The sequence below is a fragment of the Mustela nigripes genome, chromosome 6, assembly GCF_022355385.1.
Source record: "Mustela nigripes isolate SB6536 chromosome 6, MUSNIG.SB6536, whole genome shotgun sequence".
In the NCBI taxonomy this organism is placed as follows: Eukaryota; Metazoa; Chordata; class Mammalia; order Carnivora; family Mustelidae; genus Mustela; species Mustela nigripes.
Window position 1 is genome coordinate 47414637 of NC_081562.1, and position 14705 is coordinate 47429341.

A 14705-nucleotide genomic window follows, 5' to 3' on the forward strand; every position below is an offset into this window, starting at 1 on the left:
GTAAAGTATTAATTTTAACATTGTAAATAGAATAACTGAAAGAATAATTTTCAAATGTGATACTGTTTGGAGAAGAAAAAAAATGAAAGGCTCCACCGACCTTGTCCAGTCTGACACCTTCGGCCACTTTCGAAAGAAAAGAGATTTGAATCATAGCCATAGCGCCGCAGGCAGAGGTAGTGCCATTTTACCGAGTCACGTTTCCGAGTGTATAAAATCAGTTCTGTGTCTGTCAGTTCCATTATGCCAGAACCTAACTCATTCCCATCATCATCCACATTAATGACCTAAAAAAGAAAATTTAATTAGTAACACCCTAATGTTCCCGCTGGAGAGTCATACACGTATTTCGCCAGTCTGTCAGTAAAAGGCACTGTCGCTGACTGGTTCAGTTATTCGCTCCTTTGTTAATTCATCCACCAGCCAACTTGTGTGTAGCACATGGGCTATGCAGCAGTGTAAGACCTGGTGCCACCCACAAGCAGCTCACATGCCCAGTGAGCGTATCAGATACACAAACATGAAGTCAACAACACAAGGCTGTATGTGAGCAACTGACAAATGGGTGCAACCAAGGCTGCAAAAGGCAGGAAGTGTGGCCTAGGGTGGATGGAGATGCCTTCACGTGAGAAGAGGAGGGACTTGGGCTGGGCCTCAGGAGAGAACTGGTGGGTCAGGGGTTGTGGGGCAAACCCTGAAGGTGCAGTGCTACAGCAGACATGAAGAAAGTATGTTTCAGAGAGACCAAGACAAGACTGGCACAGAGTTCAGGGAAGGGCAGGCCTCGCACTGCTGAGTTTAGGAGTCAGTAACATTTTGAGAAAGCAGTCTGTATTTCTGGGATTGGCAGAGTACTTTCCAAGTATTTTCCCATTTAATCCTAAACTGCAGATAATATTATTTTCTCCACTGTACAAAACTGGAACAAACACACAGTGATAAGGTAACCTGCCCAAGTCACAAACCTACAAAGCAGCAGGGTTTCGACTTACACATGGGTCTGTGTGATCCAGAGGCCATGATGTGTAAAACCTGAGGTTAGACTACGAGAGACATTAAATGGCTGTGGAGAGGTAAGAAATGGAGCATCTGGGCTCTAGGTAACAGAACACCAGAAGTTTTAGAATGATGAAAGAGGATGATTAATATGATGTCAACTCTAAGATGGATCACAAAGGTGACTGACTCAAGGCAGAGTTCAGCTAAGAAACTATCCAGGCATGAAGCAATGACTGGGAGGTGGTGACCAGACTGAAGAGGCACCTATAAAATGGCATTAAAAATTTTTTTTACTAAAACTGTATGGCTCTAATTGGATGGAGAGGACTAAAGGGAAAGTAAAGGAGGATTTCACACTGTCAGTAAGAACATATTGTCATCACTTGTTAAAACAAGAAAAGGCAGAGTGGACACAAAGAGAAAAAGAAGAGTCTAGAGATAAAAGTGAGGAAGTAAGATACATAATGTGGAGAAAAAGAAGAATATCCGACTAGGCAGAGAGATAGAACTCAACCAGTTTTACTAACCTTAAACTTGTTCCGATGGTTATCTGGGACAGTGTCTTTATCTGGACAGCTACAACAGCTACCCATGGCTTCTTCAGAAGACCATGTGAGCACTACACGAAAGATAATTTGGAAAAAGTTATTAAATGTAGGATACAAAAATCACAAAACAGAAAAAGACTTTAGAAATCATCTAGTACAAGGCCTGCATTATCCTGATGAGGAAATTTAAGCCCAAGATGGTATAGGGCTGAGCTAGATTTCACACACTCAGCTGGTAAACTCTGCTCAGTGATAAGGAAAATAATTTTGTGAGGCAGTCTTCATAGAAATCTCAAATTTCCAGTTTAAATTGCAAAGGTCTGCCTATTTTTAAATTATCTTAACAAAAGTTAGGGTCTCATCTCATATGGAACCCTATTTAAATAAAGTCATTTGTGGAATTAATCCATTAATTAATTAATGGTTTATCAGAAATTTCATGTTCCTCTTTTAATAAATTTCCAAAGGGATGTTGGACTTCAAGGTTGGAAGGGATTTTGATTCTTATTATTCACTGAAGTATATCCTTCATGTACCTCACCAGGCAGAAGGTGACTGGTAAATAAGACACACAAAAAAATTTGGAATAGTTCATTAAGAGAGAAAAACAACCCAACAATCAAGGAGTAACTCAATGTAGAAAGTATCAGCAAAACTGATAGAGCGTGTCTGTCTAATCCTTCTTTCCCATACAAGGTTAGAGATAATAGATTTTAAGTGACATTAAGTGTTCAGGAAAACTCCAAATGAACAAAGAAAAAATTTAAAACATCACTTAAAAAAGGGGAAGAATCAGAATGAATATGACAATATTTGGAAAGGGGAAGGGAAGGAAGCACAAGAAGCTATTAGATTAAAAAAACCACAAATCTGATAAAAACCAGTTTAAAATTCTTCAGGGGCTCTTCACTACCTTTGGGAAAAAATTTGAAGCTCGTCAACATGACATGAGGTTCTTTATAATCTCATCCCCGGCTACAGATCTAATCTGAACTCTGTCTCTGTTTCAAGCCCTCCCAAGTCACATTCAACAGTCCCCCAGAGCAACTCGTCCTTCCACGCTGCTCCTTTCCCTTCTCAAGATCCAACTGTGCAGTTCCTTGACGGAGCCTCCTCTGATTCCAAGCCACTGGGAGAGTCCTACTTCTTGCATAGTCCCCAAAGCACCCTTGGCTTCCCAGTATCACAGCATTCTTCACATTGCTTCCTTAGTAGAAACTGTGACAGATCATCTGTTTACTTAACTCTCACTCCTACTCCACCACAAGCTCCTTCCCAAGAACTAATTTGCATTTCCCACGCCTAACACGTTACCTAGCACAGAGCAGTACTCTATGTCTCTTGTGAGCTGGCTGGACTGAACTGTACTAAACAAAGGTAAAGGATGCTGGCAGGTGTGAGTATTAAGCAGATGAAAAAGTATACTGGTACACAAACCAAAAGAAGTAAAATAGTAAATTAATTAAGACTCATATGTGGCAGCTTACTCTAAGTAATATGCCAGCGAATAACCAGGCACAAAGATGATTCAGTCACAGTATGTACCTCTGAAGAGTCATGAGTTTAAAGGGAGAGACAAGACATGTAAACAGATAATGCATTATGATTAAACACTATATGAGAATATGAGAAGGGTCCTGTGGGCACAGAAAAGGGAGCAAGTAACTTTCTGGGTTAGCGGGGCGGGAAGCACCATCTGAGCTGGTACTTAAAAAGGTGAACAGAAAATAGTTATTTTCTCGGCATAAAATAGACACAGGTACTTGAGATAGAAGAGGGTACAAAGAAGGCAAAGACAAAGGTCATGGCAGATCATGAAAGGTGGCACCACATTCAGAAAAAAGGGAGGTGTCTAAGATGACTGGAGTACAGGGTCAGCTGTAACACAATATGGCCAAACCACAGAAAGGGTCCTGAACAATGAGATGGAGGTCTGGGACTCCAGGTAACTGGAAGCTAGATGGCATCCAGTGTCTCCCCAGTCAAATGAACATTACTCTCTCATGGCAGTTATCACATTCTATTATAATGTTTAACGGTCTCAACACTCACTTCACTGTGATCTCCCTGAAGATAGGAACCTTATCTTCTGAATTCTCAAGGGCACTAAGAACATCACCTCACACAGCCGTGTCTTAACGTGGCCCATAAGGGTTTAATTTTAAAAAATTAATACAGGCATATCTTGGAGATACTGTAGGTTTGCTTCCAGACTGTGGCAAAAAAGCAAGTGTCACAATAAAGTGAGTCAAATCAAGATCAAGTTTTTGGTTCCCTGATGCCTATAAAAGTTACGTTTTGCACAGACTATTCATGTGCAAGAGCTGTATATCTAACAACACAATATATGTACCTTCAGTTAAAAATATTTCACTACTAAAAATGCTAACCATTGGGGTGCCTGGGTGGCTCAGTCGTTAAGTGGTTGTCTTCACTTCAGGTCATGATCCCAGGGCCTGAGATTGAGCCCCACATGGGGCTCCCTGCTCAGCAGGAAGCCTGCTTCTCCCTCTCCCACTCCCCCTGCTTGTGTTCCCTCTCTCGCTGAAATAAATAAAACCTTAAAAAAATAAAAATAAAAATAAAAATAAAAATGCTAACCATCATCTAAGCTTTCAGAAGTCATTATCCCTGATCCCAGATCATCATAACAAATATAATAATAATGAAAAAATTTGAGATACGGCAAGAATTACCAAAATGTGATACAGAGACCCCAAGTGAGGAAATGCTGTTGGAAAAATGGCGTTGACAGATTTGCTCAAGGCAGGGTTGCCACAAACCTTCAATTTGTAAAAATCACAGTATCTTCAAAGCACAATAAAGCCAATTCAGCTCAACGATCATTAATGAAAAGTCTAAGTGCAACAGAACCAGGAATGCCTGAAACTGCTTAATAAATTATGGGATGAGAAAGAGGCAAAAGATTACTAAAAACTTTTTTTTAAGTAGTGGGATGAATGATGGAAACAAAATCTTCTTGAAATTACACATCCATCCTCACCACTGACCCGCTCCTGAACATGAAGCGCTAAAGAGATCACTCCAGTGCAGCTTCTGCCACAAAACGTAACGCCTCAAAGGAATGTTTTTGGTTTTTTTTTTTAAAGATTTTTTAAAAAATTTATTTATTTGACAGATAGAGATCACAAGTAGGCAGAAAGGCAGGCAGAGAAAGAGAGAGGAGGATGTAGGCTCCCTGCTGAGCAGAGAGCCCGATGCAGGGCTCAATCCCAGGTCCTGGGATCATGACACGAGCTGAAGGCAGAGGCTTTAAACCCACTGAGCCACCCAGCCCCTCGAAGGAATGTTTTTAAGCTATTTCTTCAAAGGAGTAGAAAAATCATTCTTTTTGTTTTGTTTTGGTTTTGTTTTAAAGGGTTTCTTTTCTTTTTTTTTTTAAGATTTTATTTATTTATTTGACAGACAGAAATCACAAGCAGGCAGAGAGGCAGAGAGACAGAGAGGAAGGGAAGCAGGCTCCCCGCTGAGCAGAGCGCCCAATGCAGGGCTTATCCCAGGACTCTGAGATCATGACCCGAGCCGAAGGCAAAGGCTTTAACCCACTGAGCCACCCAGGCACCCCTTAAAGGGTTTCTTTTAAATTACTTTTTAAGTAATCTATACCCAACTTGAGGCTCAAACTCACAGCCCCGAGATCAAGAGCCACACACTCCACCAACTGAGCTGGCCAGGGACCCCTAGAGAATCATTCCTTGACCTCAACCTTGACAGGCTACCTGTCAAGGCAGCACCTCCCATGCTGTCAAGGGTACGCAGGTAGTGGTACAACCTACTTGAAAACTCTATCCACACAGAATGTTCCAATTCAGCTCAACAATGATTAATGAAAAGCCTAACATGTGACCTAAAGGCCTTGTGTGCCATACTAAGGAGGATGGATTTGCTCCCACATGTGATGGAAAGCCAGCGAAGAATCTGAACCAGGAAAGTGACGTGCTCAGGACTTCATTTTAAATACATCTACCTGCAGAATAAATTTAGGTGGCAGTTCAGTTCAGAGAAGAAAAACCAGTTGGAAAATACTGAAAAATGAAATGTGCTACAGACCTAAAACCAGAGCAGCAATACTGGGAATAAAGATAAAAGAAGATGAATTTTTAAAATATTTGGGGAGACCAGTGAGCAGTATGGAGCAGGTGGTGAGGCAGACAGGAAGGAAGAGGCAGTTTTCCAGGGTGGCAGGTGATGGGTGCTGGTTCCACTCCCCGCGAAAGAAACCACAACGCTGGTCTGCAAGTGCAAGTGATGGTGGTTAGCTCAGCCTGAGACAAGTTAAGTGGAGATTCTAGAGAACAACCAAATGGAGATATGCAATAGAGAGTTAAATATATGAGTGTGGATTTGAGGAAAGAGGTAAAATATTGATACACATGTGGTATCTGAAGCCATAAAACAGAACACACTGCCCAAGGACAGTATAAAAAGGGGTGTAGAGTTCAAATTGTAGAGAATTTCAATTCCAATTCTGGGAAATGTGGAAGTACTAGAGGACATGGAGGAAGTAAAGGAGGAAAAAAGAATCAGAATAATACCAATTGAAAAAAGAAAGTGTCACAAAGGAGGGTTCGATTCAAAACCCTCTGGTAGAGGCAGAAACCAAACTGAAATGAACAAATGGAAGATAAGGAGGAAGAAGCCCCCCCAGAGAATGGAAACTGCTCTTTCAAGAACAGGTTCAAAAAGGAAAGGGCAGAGTGCTCTGGTGTAGACAGATGTGGTTTCAAAAGAAAATACGTTGCTTGAGTTATTTGTTTTCAGATGACATAGACTGATGCAGGTTTGTGATCAGTAGATCAAGATAGGTTAAAATTTTTAGGGAGAAAAAAAAAAAAAGGAAAAAGATGTGCTACATGATGGATCAAGACTGGAGACTGGAGGGGAGACTGGAGAAGAGCTGCAGAAGTCTGCCCCTAGAAGTAGGAATGCCTTGTCCACTGAGGACAGAGGGAAGACAGTAAGGATGGGTGGAGCACAGCGGAGAAGCTCAGTAGGTAATACCTATCATCTTAAATGTCCTTTGTGCAAAAGAAGGCAAGCCTGCAGCATGAGGGACCTGAGGAGGACGGGAAGATTACTCACAGAGGGGCTGCCCGAGAAAGGTAGCAGGATGATTAAGCAGGCTGCCCAGAGAGCTCAGCGGAAACTGGAAAGGAAGATTTGCTGCTTTTACAGTAGTGCTCAGCAGTTCAGAGGGCACACTGAACTGTGACCCGGGGTCAGAGGGTAAGAGGACAAGGAAATTAAAGGACACTGGCAATAATGGGGGTCTGAAGTGATACATCAACCAGGTCTGGTCAGGACAGAAGTAAAGGAAGAGGAGGCCTTGAAGAAATGGGCAAAAAAATGGAGGCAAAAAGGAACAGGAAGTTTCACTAAGGCTGAAGAACAGCCTTAGTAGGAATGAGAGCCTGACACAGATGGAAGACAAAGAGACTTTAATGCGGAGTCTCATGTGCATCTCTGAGTCCTCCTCCTGAACCACAAACTCCGAGGCAAGGGGAAAGGCAAGATACTAGATATTCTGCATTAACAACCACCAGATTCATATTTGGAGACCACATCTGAGTCGTGGAACACCTAATAATATACACTAATACTGTAAACACTTGATGAGAAACCATACGGCCTCACCATCTTGCCCAACCAAATTCCTAACTCAGCAAAATAACTATGCTCTCTCGAGAAAGCAACATGGGAAAGTAACCAAGGGTATATTCAAGGACAAAAGGTAGCTACCATTTGGGAAGATCAACACTGCAGCAACCTGGGTGACTATTTTAAATTGGTAAACACTGCCTTAGTTTAATTAAAGCCATCTGTCCTTATTTGTTGGCGGTAACTGCAAGTCAGGAGGCAACATGACTGCATTCAAGAAAACATAACCAAACCAAACCAAACCAAACCTAAAATCTCTTGTTTAAAAGAATATAATGGGAACTTAAATTTTTTTCTTTTTTTTTTTCCCCAAAGGTAAACCTCAACTTACCTAGATCTGGCCATTAATATTCTTAGCCTCTTCTGCAGCATCAGGAGTTTAATCATACTTCAAAATACCATGTTTTCTTTGTTTGCTGACTTAACCTAGGAACAGAAAAAAGTCAAGAACTTCTTATTTCTTTATAAAACAGTGATTTCCTTATAAGACTTCTGGTAGCACTGTTAGTTCAATTAGTCTATTTCAATAAACCCCAAAGTTTAAAAATCTGATTCATAAAAGATTTCTTTTTAAAATGAAAATGACATGTACAGGTTATCATCCACACAGTCAAGTAAAAATGCTAGAGTCTGGGACGCCTGGGTGGCTCAGTTGGTTGGACGACTGCCTTCGGCTCAGGTCATGATCCTGGAGTCCCGGGATCGAGTCCCGCATCGGACTCCCAGCTCCATGGGGAGTCTGCTTCTCTCTCTGACCTTCTCCTCGCTCATGCTCTCTCTCACTGTCTCTCTCTCAAGTAAATAAATAAAATCTTTAAAAAAAAATGCTAGAGTCTAAGTTCTAGAATGTTTGGGTATCAGAACCTTTAGAAGTGGCTGACTCTGGCTTCTCCACTTTAGCTATGACACTGGACAAACCACTTCTCTCTATACTTTCCTCAGCCATACAAGGAGAGGGCAGACCAAACCACCTCTGAAGTTCCTTTCCAGCTAATTTCACCCAGTGGTAGGCTAATTCTCCACCTCCAGTCACTTTTCTTTTTTCTTTTTTATTTATTTATTTGACAGAGAGAGAGATCACAGTAGGCAGGCAGAGAGAGGGGGAAGCAGTCTCCCCACCAAGCAGAGAGCCCGAAGTGGGCCCGATCCCAGGAGCCCGAGATCATGACCCCAGCTGAAGTCAGAGGCCCAACCCACCGAGCCACCCAGGCGCCCTCCAGTCACTTTCCTTAAACTTCACCGTTACTCCTCCCAAGACTGATTTTAGAATCCACCCACCATACCTAATCTAGAAGAGCCCTCCAGAACCAAATCAGAAGTCAGGCATCAGGATACAGTCAATATGAACAAGCATGCCACGCAGTCACAGGATAATGACACACCTTATAGCAATAAATTATTATCTAGAGTTTCAAGAGATTTCAATAAACTTTTGGGAAATTTCTGGTCAATCTATTCCTTTTTTACAACACAGAAAAAATCAAACTCAAGCATGGGCACTAACATTTACTGAATAACTACACTGTATCAGGCATTAGGGGTTTTGCTAATAGTCTCATTTTAATCTACATATTGACTAAAGTTAACAAATGACTGATATCCAAAACAAACATTTTAAAATCATGAATCCACATGCAAACAAAATTTTCAACTCTGGACTTCAAACCAATATACAAAATAAACAGATTGGCCAGGTGCTTGCTTGAGCCCCCCCCATAAGCTGCAGCGATACCCTACGTTAGAGGGGGAAGCAACCCAGGGACTCTGCCTCAGAATACCCTGCTTTTCTCCAGAAGCTTAATATATAATATTATCTTATATGATTGTAATTATATGATTATGCTTTGTCTTCAGCTTGTAAAATTATCTTGCTGATTAGCTAAACAAATCAGTTCTCTTATTTGAATACATATTGTTTGTCATCTCTTCTGGGAGATATCAGACAGCCAATTAACTCAGGAAAATCTCTCTTCCTCTTTTTTATTCATTCCATTTATAAGCGTCTCACAACTCCCATCTTGAAGTAAGTCTGATCATAGTAAATATGATTAAAAGAAGGGAGGGTGATCCTCCATAACCATAAATCAAGGAGAAGTCTTAAGTCTTGAAGTGAAACATATTAAAGAATCTATGTACCAACCTACACAGCTCTTGAAAATACTAAAAAGCATCCAACAAAATCTCTGAAAATTTATTCTGTTCCACCTTTAGACTTTTTCTTTTCTTAATATGCTTTTCTTTTTTTTAAGATTTTATTTATTTATTTATTCGTCAGAGAGAGAGAGAGAGCGAGAGCACACAAGCAGGCAGTCGGAGAGAGAAGCAGGCTCCCTGCTGAGCAAGGAGCCCAATGCGGGACTCGACCCCAGCACCCTGGGATCATGACCTGAGCTGAAGGCAGCAGCTTAACTGACTGAGCCACCCAAGCGTCCCCTTAATACTCTTTGTGTAAAAGACACATAACATAAAATTTACCTCCCTACCTATTTTTAAGTGCACAGCTCAGTCCTATTAAGTATATTCAATAGTGTTGTGTGACCACTATCCAGAACTTCTTCCTCTTACAAAATGAAAACTCTGTACCCATTAAACAGTTCATTTCCCCTTCCAGCTAATCCTGGCAATCACTATTCTACTTTTTCTTTTTATGAGTTTGACTACTCTAGGCACCTCATATAAATGAGATAACAGCATTTATCTTTTTGTGCTTGTCTTACTTCATTCACTAGGCATAATGTCCTTGAAGTTCATCCATGTGGTAACAGATGTTAGAATCTCCTCGTAAGAGGACTTCAAGAGGCACCAGGGTGGCTCAGACCTTAAGCGTCTGCCTTCGGCTCAGGTCATGATTCCAGGGTCCTGGGATCAAGCCCCACATCATAGTCAATTATCATATGGTTTCGCTTACTTGTGGAGCATAAGGAATAACACGGAGGACATTGGGAGATGGAGAGAAGGGATTTGGGGGAAATTGGAGGGGGAGATGAACCATGAGAGACTGTGGACTCTGAGAAACAAACTGAGGGTTTTGGAGGGGTGGGGGGAGGGGGATAGTAGGCCTGGTGGTGGGTAATATGGAGGGCACGTATTACATGCAGCACCGGGTGTGGTGCATATACAATGAGTTCTGGAACACGGAAAAGAAATTAAAGAAAAAAAATTTTTTTAAATTAAAAAAAAATAAAATCCTTTAAAAAGGGGGGGATATTGGTTTATAGTTTTCTTATAGTGTTTTTTGTCTGGCGGCATCAGGGTAATGCTGGCCTCACAGAATGCATTAAGGAGTGCTCCCTCTTCTTCAGTTTTTTTTTTTTTTTTTTAAGTTTGAGAAGAGCTGATACTAATTCTTTATTTATTTATTTTTTTATAGATTTTATTTATTTATTTATCTGACAGACAGAGATCACAAGCAGGCAGAGAGGCAGGCAGAGAGAGAGGAGGAAGCAGGCTCCCTGCTGAGCAGAGAGCCCGATGCGGGACTCGATCCCAGGACCCTGAGATCATGACCTGAGCCGAAGGCAGCGGCTTAACCCACTGAGCCACCCAGGTGCCCTGATACTAATTCTTTAAATGTTTGGTGGAATTCACCAATGAAACCAGTCCTTTTCTAGTCAGGATATTTTAAATTACTGATTCAATCTCCTTACTACTTACAGGTCTATTCAGATTTTCTATTTTTTGTGTGATTCAGTCATGGTAGGTTTTGCTTCTAAGAATTTGTCCACTTCCTCAATGTTATCTAATATGTTAGTAAAAACTGTTCATAGCACTCTCTTATAATCCTTTTTATTTTCGTAGAATATGTAATGATAAGAAATGAAAGTGGGGAGAGGTTTTCATTTCTTATTTTAGTAATTCAAGTCTTCTTTTTTTAAATTAGTCTATCTAGCTAAACATTTGCCAACTTTGTTGATCTTTTTAAAGAATCAGCTTTTTTATTTCTATTTTCTATATCATCTATCTCTGCTCCAGACTTTATTATTTCCTTCCTTCTGCTAGTTTTAGTTTTAATTTGTCTTCCTTTTCTAGTTCTTAAGTTATAAAGTTAGCTTGTTAACTTGAGGTCTTTCTTATTTTTTTAATGTATTAAGCATTTATAGTTGTAAATTTCTCCAAGTACTACTTTCTCTGGGTCCCATTAGTTTTGGCATATTGTGTTTTACTTTCATTTATCTCTAATTTTTTAAACTTTTATCTATTTATTTGAGAGACAAAGAGTAAGAAAGAAAGCACCAGAGGGGTACGTGGGTGGCTCAGTGGGCTAAGCCTCTGCCTTTGGCTCAGGTCATGATCTCAGGGTCCTGGGATCGAGCCCCGCATCGGGCTCTCTGCTCATCAGGGAGCCCGCTTCCTACCCACACCCTGCCTGCCTCTCTGCCTACTTGTGATCTCTGTCCGTCAAATAAATAAATAAAATCTTAATAATAATAAAAAAAGATAAAATCTTTAAAAAGCAGGGGGGAGGATCAGAAGGAGAAGCAGACTCCCCATGGATCAGAGAGCCTGATGTGGGACTCAGTCCTGGAACTCTAGGATCATGACCTGAGCCAAAGGCAGACACTTAACCAACTGAGCCACCCAGGCACCCCTGTTGTTGATCTCTAACTTCATCCTTTGTGGTTAGAGAAGATACTTTGCATGATCTCTATTAGTTTCATGTATTTAAAAAATAAAAATAAAAAATAAAATAAAATCTATTAAGACCTACTTTGTGGCCTAACATATCATCTATCCTGGAAAATGGCCCATGCGCACTTGAGAAAAACGTGGATGCTATTATTGGTGGGTACAGTGTTTTGTATGTGTGTTAGCTCTAGTTAGTTATGCCCTCTATTTACTTAACTTATATTCTATCTATTATTATGAGTAGGGTACTGAAGCCTCCAACTACTACTGTGAAACTCTATTTCTGCCTTCAGTTCTGTCAGTTTTTACTTTGTGTATTTTGATGGTCTTTCATTAGGTACGTAAGTGTTTATGACTCTTATACCTTCTTGCTCTGTTGAATATTTTATTAATATAGAATATCTTCTTTGTCTCTTATAACCTTTTAATTTTATTATTTTTTAAAAATTTTATTATGTGACACAGACAGAGCACATGTAGGGGGAGCAGGCAGAGGAAGAAGCAGGCTCCCTGCTGAGCAGGGAGCCCGACATGGGGCTCAACCCCAGGATCTTAGGATCACGACCTGAGCCAAAGGGAGATGCTCAACTGACTGAGCCACTCATCTGTCTCACCTATAACCTTTTTAAATCTGAAGTTTACTTCATCTTATATTAGTATAGCCACTCATATCCTCTTTTGGTTATTATTTGCATGTAATATATTCTTCCACCATTTTACTTTCAATCTATTTGTCTTTGGATCTCAAGTGAGTCTTATGTAGATAGCATATCATAAGATCATGTGTTTTTATCCATTCTGCCAATCTGTGTTTTAACTGGAGAGCTTAGTGCATTTGCAATTAATTACCGATAAGGAGTGACTTCTGTCATTTTGCTCTTTGTTTACTATATGCCTTAAGCTTTTTGTCCCTCATTTCCTATACTACTACTGTCTTTTGTGTTTACCTGGTTGTTTTACAGTGAAATGTTTAAGTTCCCTTCTGGTTTTCTTTTTTGTGTATACTCTATAGCTCTTTTCTTTGCAGTTACCATGGGGATTAGATTTCACATCCTAAAGTTATAGCAGTCCAATGTGAATTTATCCCAGCTTAACATCAATAACCTCTGCTCCTTTACAGCTCCATCTTCACTCCTTTCAGTTACTGATGACCCAAACCTACTTTATATACTGTGCGTCCCAAAAGATAAGCTAATCATTCTTCTAAATGTGTTAAGTCTCTCTCTCTTTTTTTAAGATTTTATTTATTTGAGAGAAGAAAGAGAGAAAAAGAGAACACGGTGGTGGGGAGGGGGGCAGCAGGCAGAGGGAGAGGGAGAAGCAGACTTCCAGCTGAGCAGGGAGCTCAATGTGGGACTTGATCCCAGGACCCTGGGATCATGACCTGAACCAAAGACAGACACTTAACTGAATCATGTAGGCACCACTGTATTAGTCTCTTATATAGAAAACAGAAGAATTATAAGCCAAAATTATAATACTAGCTTTTTTCCCCTTTAAAATGTATTAATTTCCTAAACATATAGAAAACAAAAAGTGCAGTTACAAATCTTTGTTACAATAGCACTAGCTTTTCTAACTCCCTGTATTTATCTTTAGTGAGTTCTTCATTTTTCCATATGGTTCAAGTTACTGCCTATTCTCCTTTTGTTTCATCTTGCAGGACTCCCTTGCACATCTTCTTACAGGGCAGGTCTAGTGGTAATGAACTTCCTCAGCTTTTGCTTATCTGGGAATGTCTTAATTACCCCAACACTTCTGAAGGACAGTTTTGCCAGATACAGAATTCTTGGTTGACAGTTGTTTTTTATTTGTCTGTTTGTTTGTTTGTTTGTTTGTTTAAAGCACTATGAATATATAAGCCCACTGCCACCTGTCCTCCCAAGTTTCTGATGATCAATTCACTAATAATCTTATTGACGATCTCTTGTAGGTGATGATTTGCTTCTCTCCTGCTGTTTTCAAGATTCCTAGTCTTTGGGGTGCACCAGGGTGGCTCAGTCAGTTAAGCGTTTGCCTTCAGCTTGGGTCATGATCTCAGGGTCCTGGGATCAAGCACCATGTTGGGCTCCCCACTCAGCGGGGAGCCTCCTTCTCCCTCTCACTCTGCCCCTACGCCCGAATCATGCTCTGTCCCTCTCTCTCTCTCTCTCTCAAATAAATAAAATCTTAAAAAGAAAAGACTCCTTGTCTTTGGCTTTAGGAAGTTTACTGTTATGCATCTTGGTGTGTGTTTCTTTGATTTAATCTTATTTAGAGTGCAAAGAGCTCCTTGGATATTTATATTTGTGTCTTTCATAATATTTGGGAAGTTTTCAGCCCTTATTTCTTTAAATATTCTCTCCTCCTGTTTCTCTCATCTCTTTCTAGCATTTCCATAATATGTATGTTGCTCCACTTGACTGTGTACCACAGCTCTCTCAGGCTCTCTTCATTTTTCTTCAATCCGTTTTCTTTCCATTCTTCAGACTTGACGATTTCCATTGGCCCATCTTCATGTCTGCTGACTCTGTTCGGCCTACTCATACATGCCTTTGAATCTACTGAATTTTTCATTTTAGTTATTACACTTTTCAGCTCCAGAACTTCTATTTGATTTCTTTTTGTTTTCTCTTTATTGGTATTTTTGTTTTCCACATTTTCCTTTAATTCTCTGAGCATCTTTAAGACCACTGGTTTTCATCTTTCTGTAATATTACTATCATCATGACTTTTTCCGAGGCAATTTCTGCTATTTTATTTTTTTCCTTTAAATGGCCCATTCTTTCTTATTTCTTTGTATGCCTTGTGATTTTCTTGCTGAAAACTGGAACATTTTAACCTAAAAATAGGTAGTTCTGGAAACCAGATTCT

The 14705-nt window shown here is 40.2% G+C and overlaps 1 protein-coding gene across 4 annotated transcripts in view; it reads right to left on the reverse strand.

Moving 5' to 3' along the window:
- The window catches only part of FRS2 (fibroblast growth factor receptor substrate 2), a 116687-nt gene that overhangs the window by 8732 nt on the left and 93250 nt on the right, over positions 1-14705 (reverse strand). For all 4 annotated transcript variants that reach the window (XM_059402484.1, XM_059402482.1, XM_059402483.1 and 1 more), the window contains 3 exons: positions 7558-7652; positions 1527-1618; positions 101-287 (listed from right to left, as the gene is read on the reverse strand). In XM_059402484.1, the coding sequence (XP_059258467.1) occupies positions 101-287; positions 1527-1592 (253 nt within the window). In that variant the 5' untranslated portion in view covers positions 1593-1618; positions 7558-7652. The remainder of the gene's footprint in view (positions 1-100; positions 288-1526; positions 1619-7557; positions 7653-14705) is intronic.